At 32.8% G+C, this 15,433-nt stretch overlaps 1 protein-coding gene across 1 annotated transcript; it reads right to left on the reverse strand.

The window, feature by feature from the left end:
- Positions 1–9,266: 9,266 nt before the first annotated feature.
- Positions 9,267–14,026, reverse strand: LOC145035491 (abscisic acid 8'-hydroxylase 3-like). Its single transcript, XM_078984025.1, has 9 exons — positions 13,806–14,026; positions 13,161–13,485; positions 12,929–13,078; positions 12,611–12,862; positions 12,446–12,532; positions 12,262–12,340; positions 9,678–9,784; positions 9,460–9,578; positions 9,267–9,372 (listed from the first exon to the last, which is right to left on the reverse strand). Exons 1-9 carry the CDS (start codon positions 14,024–14,026, stop codon positions 9,267–9,269), a joined length of 1,446 nt encoding a protein of 481 aa, XP_078840151.1.
- Positions 14,027–15,433: the final 1,407 nt, after the last annotated feature.

Consider the following 15,433-nt stretch of genomic DNA (forward strand, 5'->3'; position numbering starts at 1 on the left):
ACAAGAGAATATTTAACTGGCGATGTCCAACACAAAGCCAAATACCATATTACACTATTTTGAATTTGTTAATTGTTATTATTAACTATTGAAGTTTTAGGAGTTGACGACAAGCTTTGCATTGATATTTTTAAGGTTACACATGAGTTGTGACATATAAAATCATATTACTCGATTTCTAATTACCATTCAAATTAAAAACAATTACCATCTAATATACCGATTTTTATATACCCTTGATACACGACGTAAATACTACCAAATACCTTTGCAACATTGTATCAAATACTTATCCTTAATCATTATCTATATACAACGTAGTCCTATACAGTTCCCCACTTTACTCCCTTTAACGCCCCCCATGTCTATATCTCATGGTTATTAAAGCCATTTCATTTTTTTTAACGACAAATTAACATATTCCTAAGGGTAAATTACATCAATTGTCTCTCGTGAATATGCCAAAATGTGTGCTTAGTTTATATTTTCAAAAATTAACTTGTATCGTCTCTCGTTTGGATTTGATATGAACTTGCTTCTCAAATCTAAATATCTATCTTCTATGATTTATAGGTTTAGGGTTTAGATAGGTTTGATTTTATGGTTTAGGGTTCGTTTTTTTTAAGTTTGAGTGATGGTTGGTGGTGGTTGCAAGGGGTGTTCGCAAGGACAGGTGGAGGTGTTGGAGCGTAGAAAGCGAATATGGAAGAGACAGAGAGAGTAGTCCATAAGAGAAAGATATATATATATATATAAAGAGAGAGAGAGAGAGAGAGAGAGAGAGAGAGAGAGAGAGAGTGAGGGAGATTACTGATCAAATTCAAAGAAGAAGAATAAAGGAAATTAGGGAATGTAATCCCCTCTCCGTCTCTATCGTCGATAAAGAAGATTTGAGTTTGATCTTAACTTGCTTCTCCGATCTAAATCTTCATCTTCTATAATTTATAGGTTTAGGGTTTAGTTAGGTTTGATTTTATGGTTTAGGGTTCGTTTTTTTTAGGTTTGAGTGATGGTTCGTAGTGGTTGCAAGGGGTGTTCGCAAGGACAGATAGAGGTGTCGGGGCTTAGAAAGAGGATATGGAAGAGATAGAGATAGTAGTTTATAAGAGAGAGAGAGAGAGAGAGATAGATAGAGAGAGAGAGAGAGAGAAAGAGTCAGGGAGATGACCGATCAAATTCAAAGAAGAAGAAGAAAGGAAATTGGGGAAATACACCTCGTCAACTAGAATCCCGAAAAAAGTAGGTGGTAGCGACAGTTGGTGGCAGTCGGAAAAGAGAGAAAAAGAAAGGTTTGTCTCGTCGGAGAAAGGAGGAAGAGCGTCCAAGTTCGGTTGTTGTTGGCAGTGAGTTTAAATGTGAGAGAAGAAGAAGGAAACTGGAGTAAGGAGGAAAGGAAGGGGTAGGATGTTTTTTTTCCTTTTTTTTTTTTTTTTAAAATCTAAAAATTTATAATTAAGTAATAGAAAAATAAAAAAAAGAAATTACTAAGGGTAAAATAGTCATTTTATGTCAATATAGACTAAAAGTGCAATAATAAACAAATCCAACAACGATCCGAGTTAATTTTTGAAAATAGAGATTAACCGTACGTTTTGGCACATGTACGAGAGACGGATGATATAATTTACCCTATTCCTAATTACTACATATGTCTCGTAGTGAAACTTTAACTCATAACATCTCATTTGAAAGAATCATTTTTTACCTTTAGGCTAAAGACCCTTTGGTTAATGTCATTTCATTTATTTTATTTTTCAGTCTCATAGTCTCATCCATGGAATGTCAAACATTTTACAAAAGCTAGTATCCCAACTAAAACATTAAAACGAAAAAAACAAAATTTATTCGTAACAAAAATCTCTCATATCTTTACTAATAAATATTTTTAGAAAAATCTAATAAAATAAAAATATTCACTAAAATACTAAAATAACATATATATATATATATATATATATATATATATATATATATATATATATATATATATATATATATATATAAAGCGATTCTGTATATTCAGATCTACACATTTGATTGCCACGAAATTCTCAACCATACCTACCAAAATCGATTCAGAAAAACCCGATTAATATATATCAATCGCCAAAACTCTAAAACCCCGGAACCATGAGATTAGGATCTCTACACATCGTCGCTTCACCAAGATTGGTTAGCCTCAAATGTTGTTTAATGGAAGTTCTCGTCTTGCTCTGGAAGTTTTGTTTTTATTTTCTAGGTTTTACTTAGAACAAGGGGAAATTGATGGTGATGGTGGAATAAATAACAATTTCTAAGTGATGGGAAGGGTTGTAATCATATTCGAATTGTTTGTATTAACTATAGTTGTGAAGGACATGATTTTGAGCGACTGGAAGGGTTGAATAAATCTTTAGTTATAAATGTGTATGACTTTTGTATAAATGTTCATTTATATATGTTAGGTCATAAATTGTGGTTTATACTTTTCTTTTCATAGATATTAGAGTTCTCGGTCTTGGACCGAAAACAACATGTTTTCGATGGTGTTTGGACCGAAATCACAAGTGATTTCGGTTAAGCTTTTGGGTTTTGGGTTGGGCCTTTGTTATTTAGGTCTAGGTATATATAGCCTATTATTAGGCATGTAAAGGCGTAAACGTGTAATTGTCATCATCCAAGAACGTGTTCTAGAGAGAAACAGAGAGAAAACCGAGTGTAATCCGAATCTTATGTACTAGATTATCATTGAATATAGTGTGCATTGAAGATTCATCTTGTGTTCTTGTTCCATATCTCGTTTTGCATTAATCATCAGATTGGGATTTTGCTCCAATTCTGGTGAATCTGATTGATACGTCACGATTTGGGTTTTTACAGTTGGTATTAGAGCTAAGGATTGGTATCAATCGGGTTATTGCAAAATATTAACGGTTTTTGTTGGAGCTTTTTGGTGTTTTTGATTTATTTTTGACAAAGTTTTTGCCATTTTTCTTCATGTTTTTCACTAATTTAGGGAGTTTAGTCGAATTTGGGAACAAATAATTGAAAATTTCATGTTTTTGGTATGTTTTGGGTGTTTTTGGTCAAAAATTTGCAAGATCTTGGCGGCAGACCTCGGTCTTCGGTCAAACCCTAGGAGATCTCGGCGGCCAACAACGATTTTGGTTAGGGCGCGTGTTCTTGGTCAGGTTCTCGGTTTCACCTCGTTCTCGGTCCGCAACCTCGTAGGTTCTCGATGCGCCTTCAGTTTTCGGATCTTTTTTCAAGATCTCGGTTAAGAGTATTCGTTCTTCCATTCTCGTTGATATTCTCAGATTTTCAAGATTTCGGTTAAGAGGCCTCACATTCTCGGTCTAAAACTTAGTTTTCGGTCCAAAAGCCACGTTTTCATTCAAATAACCTTGTTTTCGATCCTAAAGCTTTGTATTCGGTCAAAAAGCCACATATTCGGTCAAATACCCTCGTTTTTGGTCTTGAAGCTTCATTCTCGGTCTAGAAACTTTTGTTCTTAGTCAAGGTTATTCTTTAGACAAAAAGTTTAACTTTCAAGTTTGACATTCAAGTTTGACTTTCAAGGTTTCAAGTCAAAGGGTATTTTTTTGGCTTCACAATTAGATCTAATTTTTTGGTAAAATTATTCTTTTTGGTGAATAATGAGTTCTTCAATCACCAAGGTAAGTGAAATATCATTTTCTCATTTATGTGAAGATAAAATAAATCATTACCGTGAACAAAAAGAATTATTGGTAGGAGAGGTTTTTGACCTTAAAAACGAAATCTACAATGTTAAGAAACTTAATAAACCTCTTAAAGAAAAAGTAGATGCTCAAACTAAAGACCTAAAAAGAATTAAAGAGGAATATATAATTAAATGTGAACACTACGATTATGCTGAAAAGAAAATTATCAAATTAACTACCGAACTTGATGCATTAAAAGGTTAATATAAAGATGCTGAATTTAACTTTAAGAAATTTGATGTGTCAAGTGAGGTAGTTGTGTCCATGATAGAAAAACAGTTAAAATTTAAAGATAATCATAATAAGGGTCTAGGGTATCATAGTGTTCCACCTCCCTTCAATGATAACTATACCCCACCCCTTGAAAACAATGAGGTAGAGATACCTGCTCAGTGTGCCCAGCCCCCTGTTCTAACTTCAGTTAAGACTGAACAATCCGGCCCAACTGAGAGTATTGAGGTGAGCGATACTAATGCTTCTACTTCCTGTGCAGGTCAAGTAGTGGAAGATGAGAACAAGGAGAACAAAAATAGTTCTAGTTCTGTTAATTATGTTGATTGTCTAAACAATATCTCTTTGAACTCTGAATCTATTGCTTCTAATTTTGTTACTTCTAATAAACCTGTTGTTGGTAAATACAGGCCACTAAAACAAGTAAAACAGACTGCTTGTTGTAAGTGTGCTTGTAGAAACAATCAAAGACAAGGCATGGGAACGCTACCAGGGACAGACAGAAACAACTTCTACGTGAATAAACATACATGTTTCCACTGTGGAACACCTGGACACATTGTTAGAAATTGTCTAAATCATGTGTATATTCCCTACTACAAACAAGGTTGGGAGAATGTGCTAATAGGGAGATCCTCCAAAAGAAACCCTTAGAGGTCACGTTCACACAATGGTGATTGGAATGCTAAAAAGGGCAAGAATCAAACTCCCGTGGACACGATGCCAAATTCAAGAGATGGTTCAGTTAAACAAATATCAGTTAGGTCCAAGTCATCTCGGCGATCGGTTTCAAGTTTTAAAACGAGTGTTGAGGTATTCATCCGATCAAGTTTTTCTTAAAACCAAGCTCGTGCTTACGGTATTTCTTAAGATGACGCGTTTCAAAGACTGAATTTTTTTTTTCAATTTTATTTAGTATTTATTATTTTCTTCCATTTTTTCTTTTGATAATCTTTTAGGAAGTGATATGAAGTTTAGTATTAAAGGGCAATATGAAATACGTGTAATGCACTGAAACTAAATTGTTTAGACTTTGTGTTCAATGTGCTGGTAGGCATGAATGATTCAAAATGAACGGACCTGGTAATGTTAACTCATCTGGACGTAGATAGTTACATTTGGACTGAACATACGACATTTGGATAGATTGAGCAATGAGATAAACAAGGGAGCTTACGAGATACATTAAAGTTACTTATCATCTAGAAGTGTGGCTCAACACTTCTTCGACGTACGAACTTATGTCCTTAATTATGGTGCTGATAGGGTGACTGGGGGGTTCTAATAAATTAGGTTGGTGTGAAATTGTTTTTCTTTCTTATCCTCTATGTCAGTCATATGTTTCCCCCTTTGCGTGATCGGAAGATCCGACCCAGGACGCAACATATGCATCTTTATCTATGCTTTTATCTATCTATCTATCTATCTATCTATCTATCTATCTATCTATCTCTGTCAGTCATATGTTTTCCCCTCTGTGTGATCAGAAGATCCAACCTGGGACACAACATACGCATATTTCTATTTGTATGTATGTTAGACATATGTTGTCCCTCTATGTGATTGGAAGAGATCCGACCTGGGATACAACATATGCATCTATATATCTATCTTCTCTTACAAATAATTGAACATTCACCTAAAGTAAAGATCTCTTTGGAATTCCTTGATTGCTAGGGTATATCGTGAAGTGGGGAACACAGTCTAGTGCACTTAAAATTAAATTAACTAAAGGCTGACTGTAGATCTCACTGATGAATTTAAGTGGACAACAATATCTTTGGTCGTTGTCAGCTGAATGGTCTATTTAGAAATATAGTTGCAATGTCTTGTCACTTATAATCTGTCCAACTTACAAATATCCTTTGTGTTTAAGTGGATCACAATATTGGTGTTTGACCAGAGTCTTACATGCAAGTGTGTGCTGATAAACGATATTATATTTTTTTGACAACTTTTGATCCCAAAAGTTTCTTTTTACATTTTGTGTTTTATTTTTGTTAAATTTGTTCATATTTTTCTTTTATGCACAAATTTAGGGGGGGAATTAAAAATTAAAAAAATAAAAAATATGTATGTTTATTCTTTTATTTCTTTTTCAATAAAATCAAAAATCCAAAAATATTTTATTTTTACTTTTGAGTGTATTTTATTTTTATTTTTATTTTTTGGTTTATTTTTATTGTGTGCTAAATTTATTTTTACTTTTATTTTTTATCTCAAAATTTCGTTTGTCTTAAAAAGCGAATTTAGAAGAAGAAGAAGAAGAGACACAAAGAGACTGTATCGGAAATTTAGAAGAAGAAGAGACTCAAGGAGTCTGTATCGGGAATTCAAAAGAAGAAGAGATTCAAGAAGATCGTATCGGACTGTATCGTAATTTTCTAAGCAAGGAGAAGAAAATTGGAAAGGAATTAAAGGCATGAAACTGTACAAACTGTCAGTTAGGGAGTTTCTTTCTAAGATCTGTCATATTCAAGGAATTGAAAGTCTGAAAAACTATACAGATGTCACGGCACCTGACGATTCACCCAACAGGGAAATAGATATCGTTGAACATCTCACCCAGGATCTTGACAATCTATTTGTCATGAGAAACTGTGGAGACTCAAATGTATTCTCGGATACATTCTTCGCAGGTAAGGAATTAACAATAATGACACTAGGGCTATGCACCTCGCAAGGCATGATTATCGTTGAACGTCTTGCCAATGGCCAAGTTAACTTGTTATCTTAAAAAACTGCATTGAGGTTTGTGATCTAGGATATACAGGGGCTAACATCAAAAATGGCCACAAGTAGTTCTCTGATACTCAACAAATCGCAATGCGTTCCTCCGTGTTCACACAGATACTACAAGTAGTCTCCATCTGAGCCAAGGCTGGTTCCTTGAACACCTGTGGTGAGAAGGGTGTTTATGACTCTGTGATCCATATGGACTTTTTAGTCATGGTGACTTTTCAAGCACTATTGTGATAGATGAAGAATTTTCATTCAAAGGAACTGGAAGTGAAGATTATTTTTCAACATACAATCTTTCAACCCCAGAAGCAAGGTGAAGTTGTATTTGAAGTTATGTGACGAATTGCATTGAAGTCTCCTTACTCAATTTTCCGCTATCTATGAACTTGCTGAAGTGATCCAGAACAATTGGTCTCTCTGTCATTATCTCTAAAGTATTTCAAAGCTGAAAGTGTTGATTTTAAAGAACCTTTACAAAAAGCCTCTACATCTAATGTGCGTTCCAAGTCTAATTATTAAAAGGAAGTCCGACTATTCAAGATGAAGTCATTCATCTAGAAATTCATATGTTTATTTTGAAGTTGTGAAGAAATCGAAGATTAAAGCTAAAAGTCAAGATCAAAGAGAAGATTGAAGAGAAAAGAATGCTATAAACCAAGGGGGAGATTGTTAGGTCATAAATTGAGATTTATACTTTGCTTTTCATAGATATCAGAGTTCTCGGTCTTGGACTGAAAAAAACATGTTTTCGATGGTGTTTGGACCGAAATCACATGTGATTTTGATTAAGCTTTTGGGTTTTGGGTTGGGCCTTTGTTATTTAGGTCTAGGTATATATAGCCTATTATTAGGCAAGTAAAGGCGTAGACGTGTGATTATCATCAGCCAAGAATGTGTTCTAGAGAGAAATAAAGAGAAAACCGAATGTAATCCGAATCTTATGTACTAGACTATCATTAAATATAGTGTGCACTGAAGATTCATCTTGTGTTCTTGTTCCATATTTCGTTTTGCATTAATCACCAGTTGAGATTCTACACCAATTCTGGTGAATCCGATTAATACGTCATGTTTTGGGGTTTTACAATATATATATATATATATATATATATATATATATATATATATATATATATATATATATATATATATATATATATATATATATATGAATGTTCAATTATGAACATATATGATTTTGTATAAATGCTCAGAAGGTAACTGTAACACTCATAAAAATCATGATAAATTTAAACTTTTTAAATATAACCTAAAACCATAAAGTGTTTATAAAATAGATTTCAAAACATTTCCAACAATATAGTTTTTCCAAAATCATAGATCATTACAAGAGGATGTGTACGGTCACGTCTTCGCCTTCCTACGGTCATCCGAAGTACCTGAAACATAACCCAAAACTGTAAGCCAAAGCTTAATGAGTTCCCCCAAAATACCAACACATAACCAATTAACATAATATATATATATATATATATATATATATATATATATATATATATATATATATATATATATATATTAACATCATGCACTGGGTCCACAACTAAAATACTAGATTACCCCTGAGCCCACAACATAAGTTTGGCTTGCCCTCGGTACCCAAAACTTATGTCTGGCTTGCTCCACGACTAAATCAGTCCTCGAACAGAATATCATCAAGCCCTCAGTACAAGTCTGGCACACCGCCCAGTCCTCAACTTGTATATATATATATATATATATATATATATATATATATATATATATATATATATATATATATAATAATAATAATAATAATAATAATAATAATAATAATAATAGAAGTGGATAAAAACCTTAGCAACGCGAGCACAAAAATAAAAAACCCCAATGGAAGTAGTTATTTGTGTATACTAGATATTGTAGAGGTTTTCTTGGCTTGAACTCTATGCCAACTAGTAAGAGTGTATGCAGCGAATCAAATGATGTGTTCAAATTTTGAGGGGATCAACATTTTTTACTAGAACTATTTTAATGGTGATATAGTTTGAAATTTCTGACACATTTCCGAGGAAGTTTATTTTAAAAAAAAAAACAATACTGATTATTTTGGTCGGAAAAATGTCGAATTTTTTCGACAAATTTCTAAGGCTTTTTTTTTCTCGGTATTTTATCCTTATTGAGTTGTTAAATTGGGGGTTTCCTTTTTTGAAGAATTTTGTTGGAAAATAGTCGGAATTTCTACAAAATAATTTTTCCCTCAAAAATTTTATTCGAAAGGGATACAATTTATAGTACTTAATTATACGCGACAAACTCGAGTTGATTCATATCGTTTAAAATTTTAAAGATATAATAATATTATTACAGTGTTCACCTTCATGGTACATTTAGTTTTAGTTAATCTTTTGATGTATTCATGTCAAATAAATGAAGTTTTTGTAGGAACATGTTTTATTGAGCAACACACAATGATATAGTAGGAAGAACATAACTGACTAAAGGGATACAAAACAATATTAGCAGCCAACCTATTACGTAACACTTGAGCATGGGAGATGCTAAAAGACCATTGAACTTGATATTATTTCAGTTCTCATCTTTTAAAGCTGTTAATGTAATTGGAACTCCACTTTTCAATCTAGGGATGTGAGATTTCTTTTCTAGGCTAAGATCTTGATCGTTTACAGTCCACCTGTATGTGTAGGAATAAGGAGAAAGATGTTGAGAAAAAAAATATAATAGAAAAAGATAGATTGTGGGAATTAAAAAATCAACTCACATGTATCCGCATGTTAGCCTATGCAAGAATACCAACATTGTCACCTTTGCCATATTGATTCCTAAGCATGTCCTAGGCCCGGATCCAAAAGGTATATAACAGTATGGCTTTTGTATTTCCTGGAGACATGAATACCCTTGTCAAATTTTATTAATTCTAGCATGACCAGTTCTATATGATTTGATTGAAAAAATAGAAATAGATGGTTATCCTGATACATCAAATCTAGATGGATTAAACTGCAAAGGATCCTTGTATAATGTTGGATCATAATGTATGTGAGTAGCATCTATATCAACATGCCATCCTTTCTTTATCTCAAAATCTGTAGTTCACGAATCAAGATAAAGAAAAACAGTGAGGCGCCAAAAAGTAAATTTACAAAATGTGCCCTAATGATAAAGCGATATAGTCTACATTTCAAAGCGGCCCATATGACTCATCTTTAGTGAGGGCATAACAAACAATATATGTATTTGGAAGCGCCTAAATGCCTAGTGGAATCATTTTATCGATATTTCTTATTGGTCATAGTATGTATACTTAGAAAACCACTTTACATTATTTTTCCTAAAAAAGTGGTCTTCTTACATTTCTCTCTCTCATAGATCAGGTGGCTTCCATAGTAAATGAAAGATGGTATTAGACTACAAAATCTATAAATTATATATGTGATGGAGAGAATCTTGTAACCATGACACATTTTCTAGTTGCTTCCTTGAACATAATTTTTTAAGTAAATTAGTTCCAATAATAAAGAAATGATCTTTACAATATAACTATAGATTATGATGAAATCAACAATGGCAAAACTGTCAAATACATATGTAATTAATTCTAAGCTTTATGTTACAGTTGTTACTCCTACTATGAAAATATTAACTACATTACGATTGGCCTAAATGGGATGAAAGTTTTTCATATGATCACTAAATCAAAATTTCAGTCAAATCATATGTGTAGCACATCTTCTAATTCTTAAAGAGGGTTATCGAAAATATTCACAATATAACTAGGAAGACGTTTGAAGTGCTAAATATGTAACATTGATTTGCCAGTTTAGTGTGTCCCATTTGATATCTTTAATATCAAAGAATTAATAGACTACACTCAACATCGTTCACACAAAGTTACAAATCTTTCTATTAAACTGTCGCAACTTGATAATTTCCATAAGCATATTGGCATATATTCCACTTCTGATAGACCCAAAAGTTCTTTGACAAACTATTCCTTAGTATTGTGAGTTGTTTAGATTTTGTAATGTCATGGTATAAGTGTGGTTACTTCTCTAACTATCTTGTCTAATTATTGTATTTACCCTTGATTCCTTGAAAATAAACAAATTTTAGGTTGTCATTATGCATGATGTTATGGAATATGGATGTTCATGTGGATTTGTGGAAAACAAATTCTTGATAGGACCCCGAATACAACTATAAGAAATTTGTTGGGAAAGACATAGATCATCGTGAAATTGAGGAAATGACAATTGATGTGGTATGGATATGTCCAAAGGAGCCTACCATCAATGACAATAAGGAGTGTTGAATCAATGATGATTGATAGTAAAAGGATGAGAAATGTTCTAAAGGGAAGTGAGAGGATATTGTGAGCTTAGACATGGAGGAACTTCTTATTTCTGAGGACATCACTTTAGATAGTAGGGTATGGAGGTTAAACATATGAGTTAATGAGTAGTCTAGAGCTTTTATATGTTGCGTCTTCTGATCAATTATATTGATACTTTCCATGCTTAGAGCATGTCCAACCCATCCCCGAATGTTATTTTTTTTCCTTTATTTTCTCCCTTATTTTTCTCTAACCCTACTCATTTTCACCCATTTTTTGAGATATGAGTAGTATTACCCCATATATGGAGTAATACTAGTCATTTCTCCAAATATGAGGATGAAGTTTCAGTTGTCGGTTTTAATCCCTCATTTTATTTTTGTTTTTTTACTGCTTTCGTTGACTTTCTCCCCTTTTGTTAAATTTTGTCTCACTTGCCAGTTCCATGACCCATATGATTATATTGAGATTTATCAATTTTTAAGATTACTACTCATTTTGACTTACTCTCTTCTTGTATTTATGTATTGCGGGTTATTTGTTTGCATATGTCATAGGTCATACCTATGTGACAGAGTCACTCTGCCCCTACAAAGACATGATTGTCGACATATATCTACCCTACCCCATTGTAATCGGATTCTCGGGGTTTGTTTTTGTTTTGTTTTGTTTTTGTTTCTATTGTTGTTGTTGTTGTTGTTGGTGGTGGTGACGATGGTGATGGCAAGGCGGAGGGGGCGGCAGCGGGGGTAGTAGTGGTGGTGGTGGTAGTGGTACTGTTACGAAATGGTAATTACTAAGTGCAACCATAATACATAGTTTAATGGAATAATTGAATAAAGTGTAATATATAGTTAGCATTCAATGGATTAAACCCCATCATAATTGGATGTCACATTGGCATTCATTGTATATGGAGGTAAATGACCATTTAATTGTTGAACGGAAAAATGCAACTTTTTAAATATTTAAATATGTTCTATTGATTTTATTTGATTTTATTTATATATATTTTTTGTTGTAGAAATCATGCATTGTAGAGAAAAAACAGTAAACTTGTATGAAATGCGGGATGATGATTTGTCGATCTATCAAACTTTATAGAGTTTAATGTATTATGGATACCTTTATATTTGTATTGCCGCAACCGCAAAAGGGTCAACAGTTCATCAAGAAATATTATGTCCCAGATTTTTCTTTCTGTTATCAAGAAATCAAAAAAGTACTTACCCTGAATTTTGCAGTCATCAATCACAACACGAGGGAACCATAGCAACACATTTGCCATTCTCAGGGTCTCTTTGACAACCTAAAACGTCCCAAGATTATAGACCAACTCAAACGAGTTATCAATCTTGGATAAGTATAAAATCAAAAATCAAAACAAACAAGCTTGTACTATTGTGCTTCTGACCTTTGAACCATAAGACATCTTGTTCAGATCCTCGAGACAAAGTAAACCCCCTCCTGATTTATTTCTTTGTATCAACAACTGTTCTTCCTGTTATTTCACTTTAATGTCGTCACTTTGTGTATCACATGTTAAGTTTGATGACATAATTTGGTCATGGGTACTTACTCTTAACTTGTTTTGGACTTCTTTGTTCTCATCTAAGAACTTTACACTCCACATCATTGCAGCTGCGGTGGTAGTCTGCCCAGCTAATATCAACGTTAGCATGTTGTCCATAAGTTCTGAATCATCAAGCTTCTCATCAGCTGGAAATGAGTCTCTCTGTAACATTGACTGCAAGAAGTCTTCATAAGGCTCTTTGCTACTACGTCTACTAGCAATCATTTCTTTGAAAAGGTTCATAAGTCTTTCACGTGCCTACATCAACGTTATTTCTCACTTAGTTACAACATCTCATTAGAAATATGAAACGACATGCTCTACCTTCATGCCTTTGTAGTATCTAGTGCCAGGAATCATGACTGGAATTGAGAGCATCGCATTTGAAATAGTTATGCTATCTTCTTCTATATCTTTCAACAAGGATTCATCCGTTATGCTCATCAGCATGTCACACATTGCATCAAATGCTATCTGAATAAGTAGATCAGATCTTGATGAAAAATAGTGAAAACGAACTTTTATTGAGTAGTAAAACCAAGTCCCCTGATTATACCTTCATGCTGAAGTCAAGAGCCACAAAACTCTTACCATCTTCAGCCAACTTCTTTAGTCTTGAGGAGACCAACTTATCGAATTTCTGAACAAACTGGGATAAAGATTCCATGGAAAAAGGACCAGAAAGAAGGCGTCTGATTCGTTTATGACTCTCAACTGGGACACAAAGCAAGCTTTTCTTCCCAACAGCATCTGCCATTGATTTCACCAAACACTTGTTGAACAGCTTAAATTCATTTGTCAAAATTGTTTTTGCACCCACTACAGTTGGGACAAATACATGAACTTTGCCAAACAGTCGCGTTTTGAACCAGTTTCCATGCCTGTGTGCAAAATTAAATTTTGTCACTTTAGGTAAAGAAAGTCGACTAAAATCAGGAAATATATGCATATTGTTTGACATGTTGCTGAATGAGGAATTTATTTATTAATTTTACCAACTAACAAACTTGTTAACCTATATTTATCATTCATAAATTAAATCCTTTTAAATATTATCTAGATTATGCAACTACATATATGAGAAATTTATACCAAATGGTTCCCTGGTAATGTCATGCTACGGTTTTCTGTGTAGGCCATTTTATTTGTTTTGTGCAAAACAATAGCATGAAAACAGCTACATATATGAGAAAGAGATTACCATAGTCTCCGAATACGAACAAATTCATAGCAACCTTTGCTACTATTAGCAGCTGAAAGAAGGGATAATGTTTCGCCAATGAGAGGAAGACCAAGTCTTCCAGGGATCGTGTCCACTGATTTCCTCTTTTTATTGGTAAAGAAACTTAAGACAACACATGAAAGAAGTACAGCTAAAACTATGTCATAGTTGTTCTTCAAAAGCAATTGAAGTTCCACCATTTTCCAAAAATCGTGTTCGTTATTCAGAATAAAACAATGTTACCCATATTTATTATCAACATTAGTCTTATATAGATAGACTAAGTAACTAATCTTGATGTCCTAGTTTCTGGTATTGTGTCGTTGATTTTATCTATGTAGTACTATATTTAATTCATTAATAATTTTCTAATATAAAGAATCTTAAATTTGGAAAAGAGAACGTTACAAGACAACAAATTAATAGTGATTGTTTTGTTAGTAAACTGTCTGATTATTGATAAAACATTTATGATTAATACATATTCTTAACTGACCTAAACTAATTAACTCATAGTTTTGATACTAATATAAATTTAGATCTTGTCAAACTAAATGGCCTTGAACAAATTTTGTAAAACTGATCAGAGATTGATAGCAGGAATTGTGGCCCATTTGAGTGGTTATCAATAAAGTATTTTCTCAAAAGGTAACTTCACAAATGTATGGGTGTAGAGCCGCATAGTAGCTGCATGCCCAAGAACCATAGATCAATTTGCATAAGATTATTAGTCAATGGATCTTTATCTTTGATGCAAGACATAAGCAAAATAACTGGTTACTATTTTCTTTTTATACACCTAACGTTTCTATAAAATTGACATCCGAATATATTTGGTTCAACTAGTAAACATTTTGGTCATCTTTATATCATTATAACATTTTATTGTTGATCCTAATATATATAATACAAAATCGACAAACAAAAAACTTTGTTTAGGAATCCTATGCCTAGAAAAATAAGTTTAGTGATCATTCAAAAAATATTGGTTGATCATTAATTCAACTTTAACCCAATTATTTAATTAATGCCTTTAAGAGCACACTAATGTATTATAAGTAGAGATGTAAACGAAACAAACGAACACGAACAAACCCTTGTTCGTTTTCGTTCGTTTAAGTTAGTTGAACAAACAAATCAACACGAATGGATAAACGAACGAGATTTTCCTTTTCGTGTTTGTTCGTTTAACAAATTACTAAAGGAACATAAACGGATAAAGATAAACAAATACAATTAAATATATATAAACATAAAAGAACATATAATATGGTAATATAATTAAAAAAATTAAACATAGATGAATATAAATAAATTAAACAAACAAACATAAATGAACGTAAACAAACGTTCACGAACATAATTGAACGAACGAGACAATTGTTCATATTCGTTCGTTTAACTAAACAAATGATATTTTTTGTTAATATTCATTCACTTATTAAATAAACAAAAATAAACGAACTTCTCGCCGAACAGTTGATAAACGGTTTAACGAATGTTCAGTTTGTTTACAGCCCTAATTATAAGCATTTGTTCGTTGATTGCATAGTTCGATTAATTGCTAACGTATTGTTTCCAAAAGAATGTTTAGGCCTTAGAGCACT

Source organism: Lactuca saligna, chromosome 3, assembly GCF_052625555.1.
Source record: "Lactuca saligna cultivar CGN05327 chromosome 3, ASM5262555v1, whole genome shotgun sequence".
NCBI lineage: Eukaryota > Viridiplantae > Streptophyta > Magnoliopsida > Asterales > Asteraceae > Lactuca > Lactuca saligna.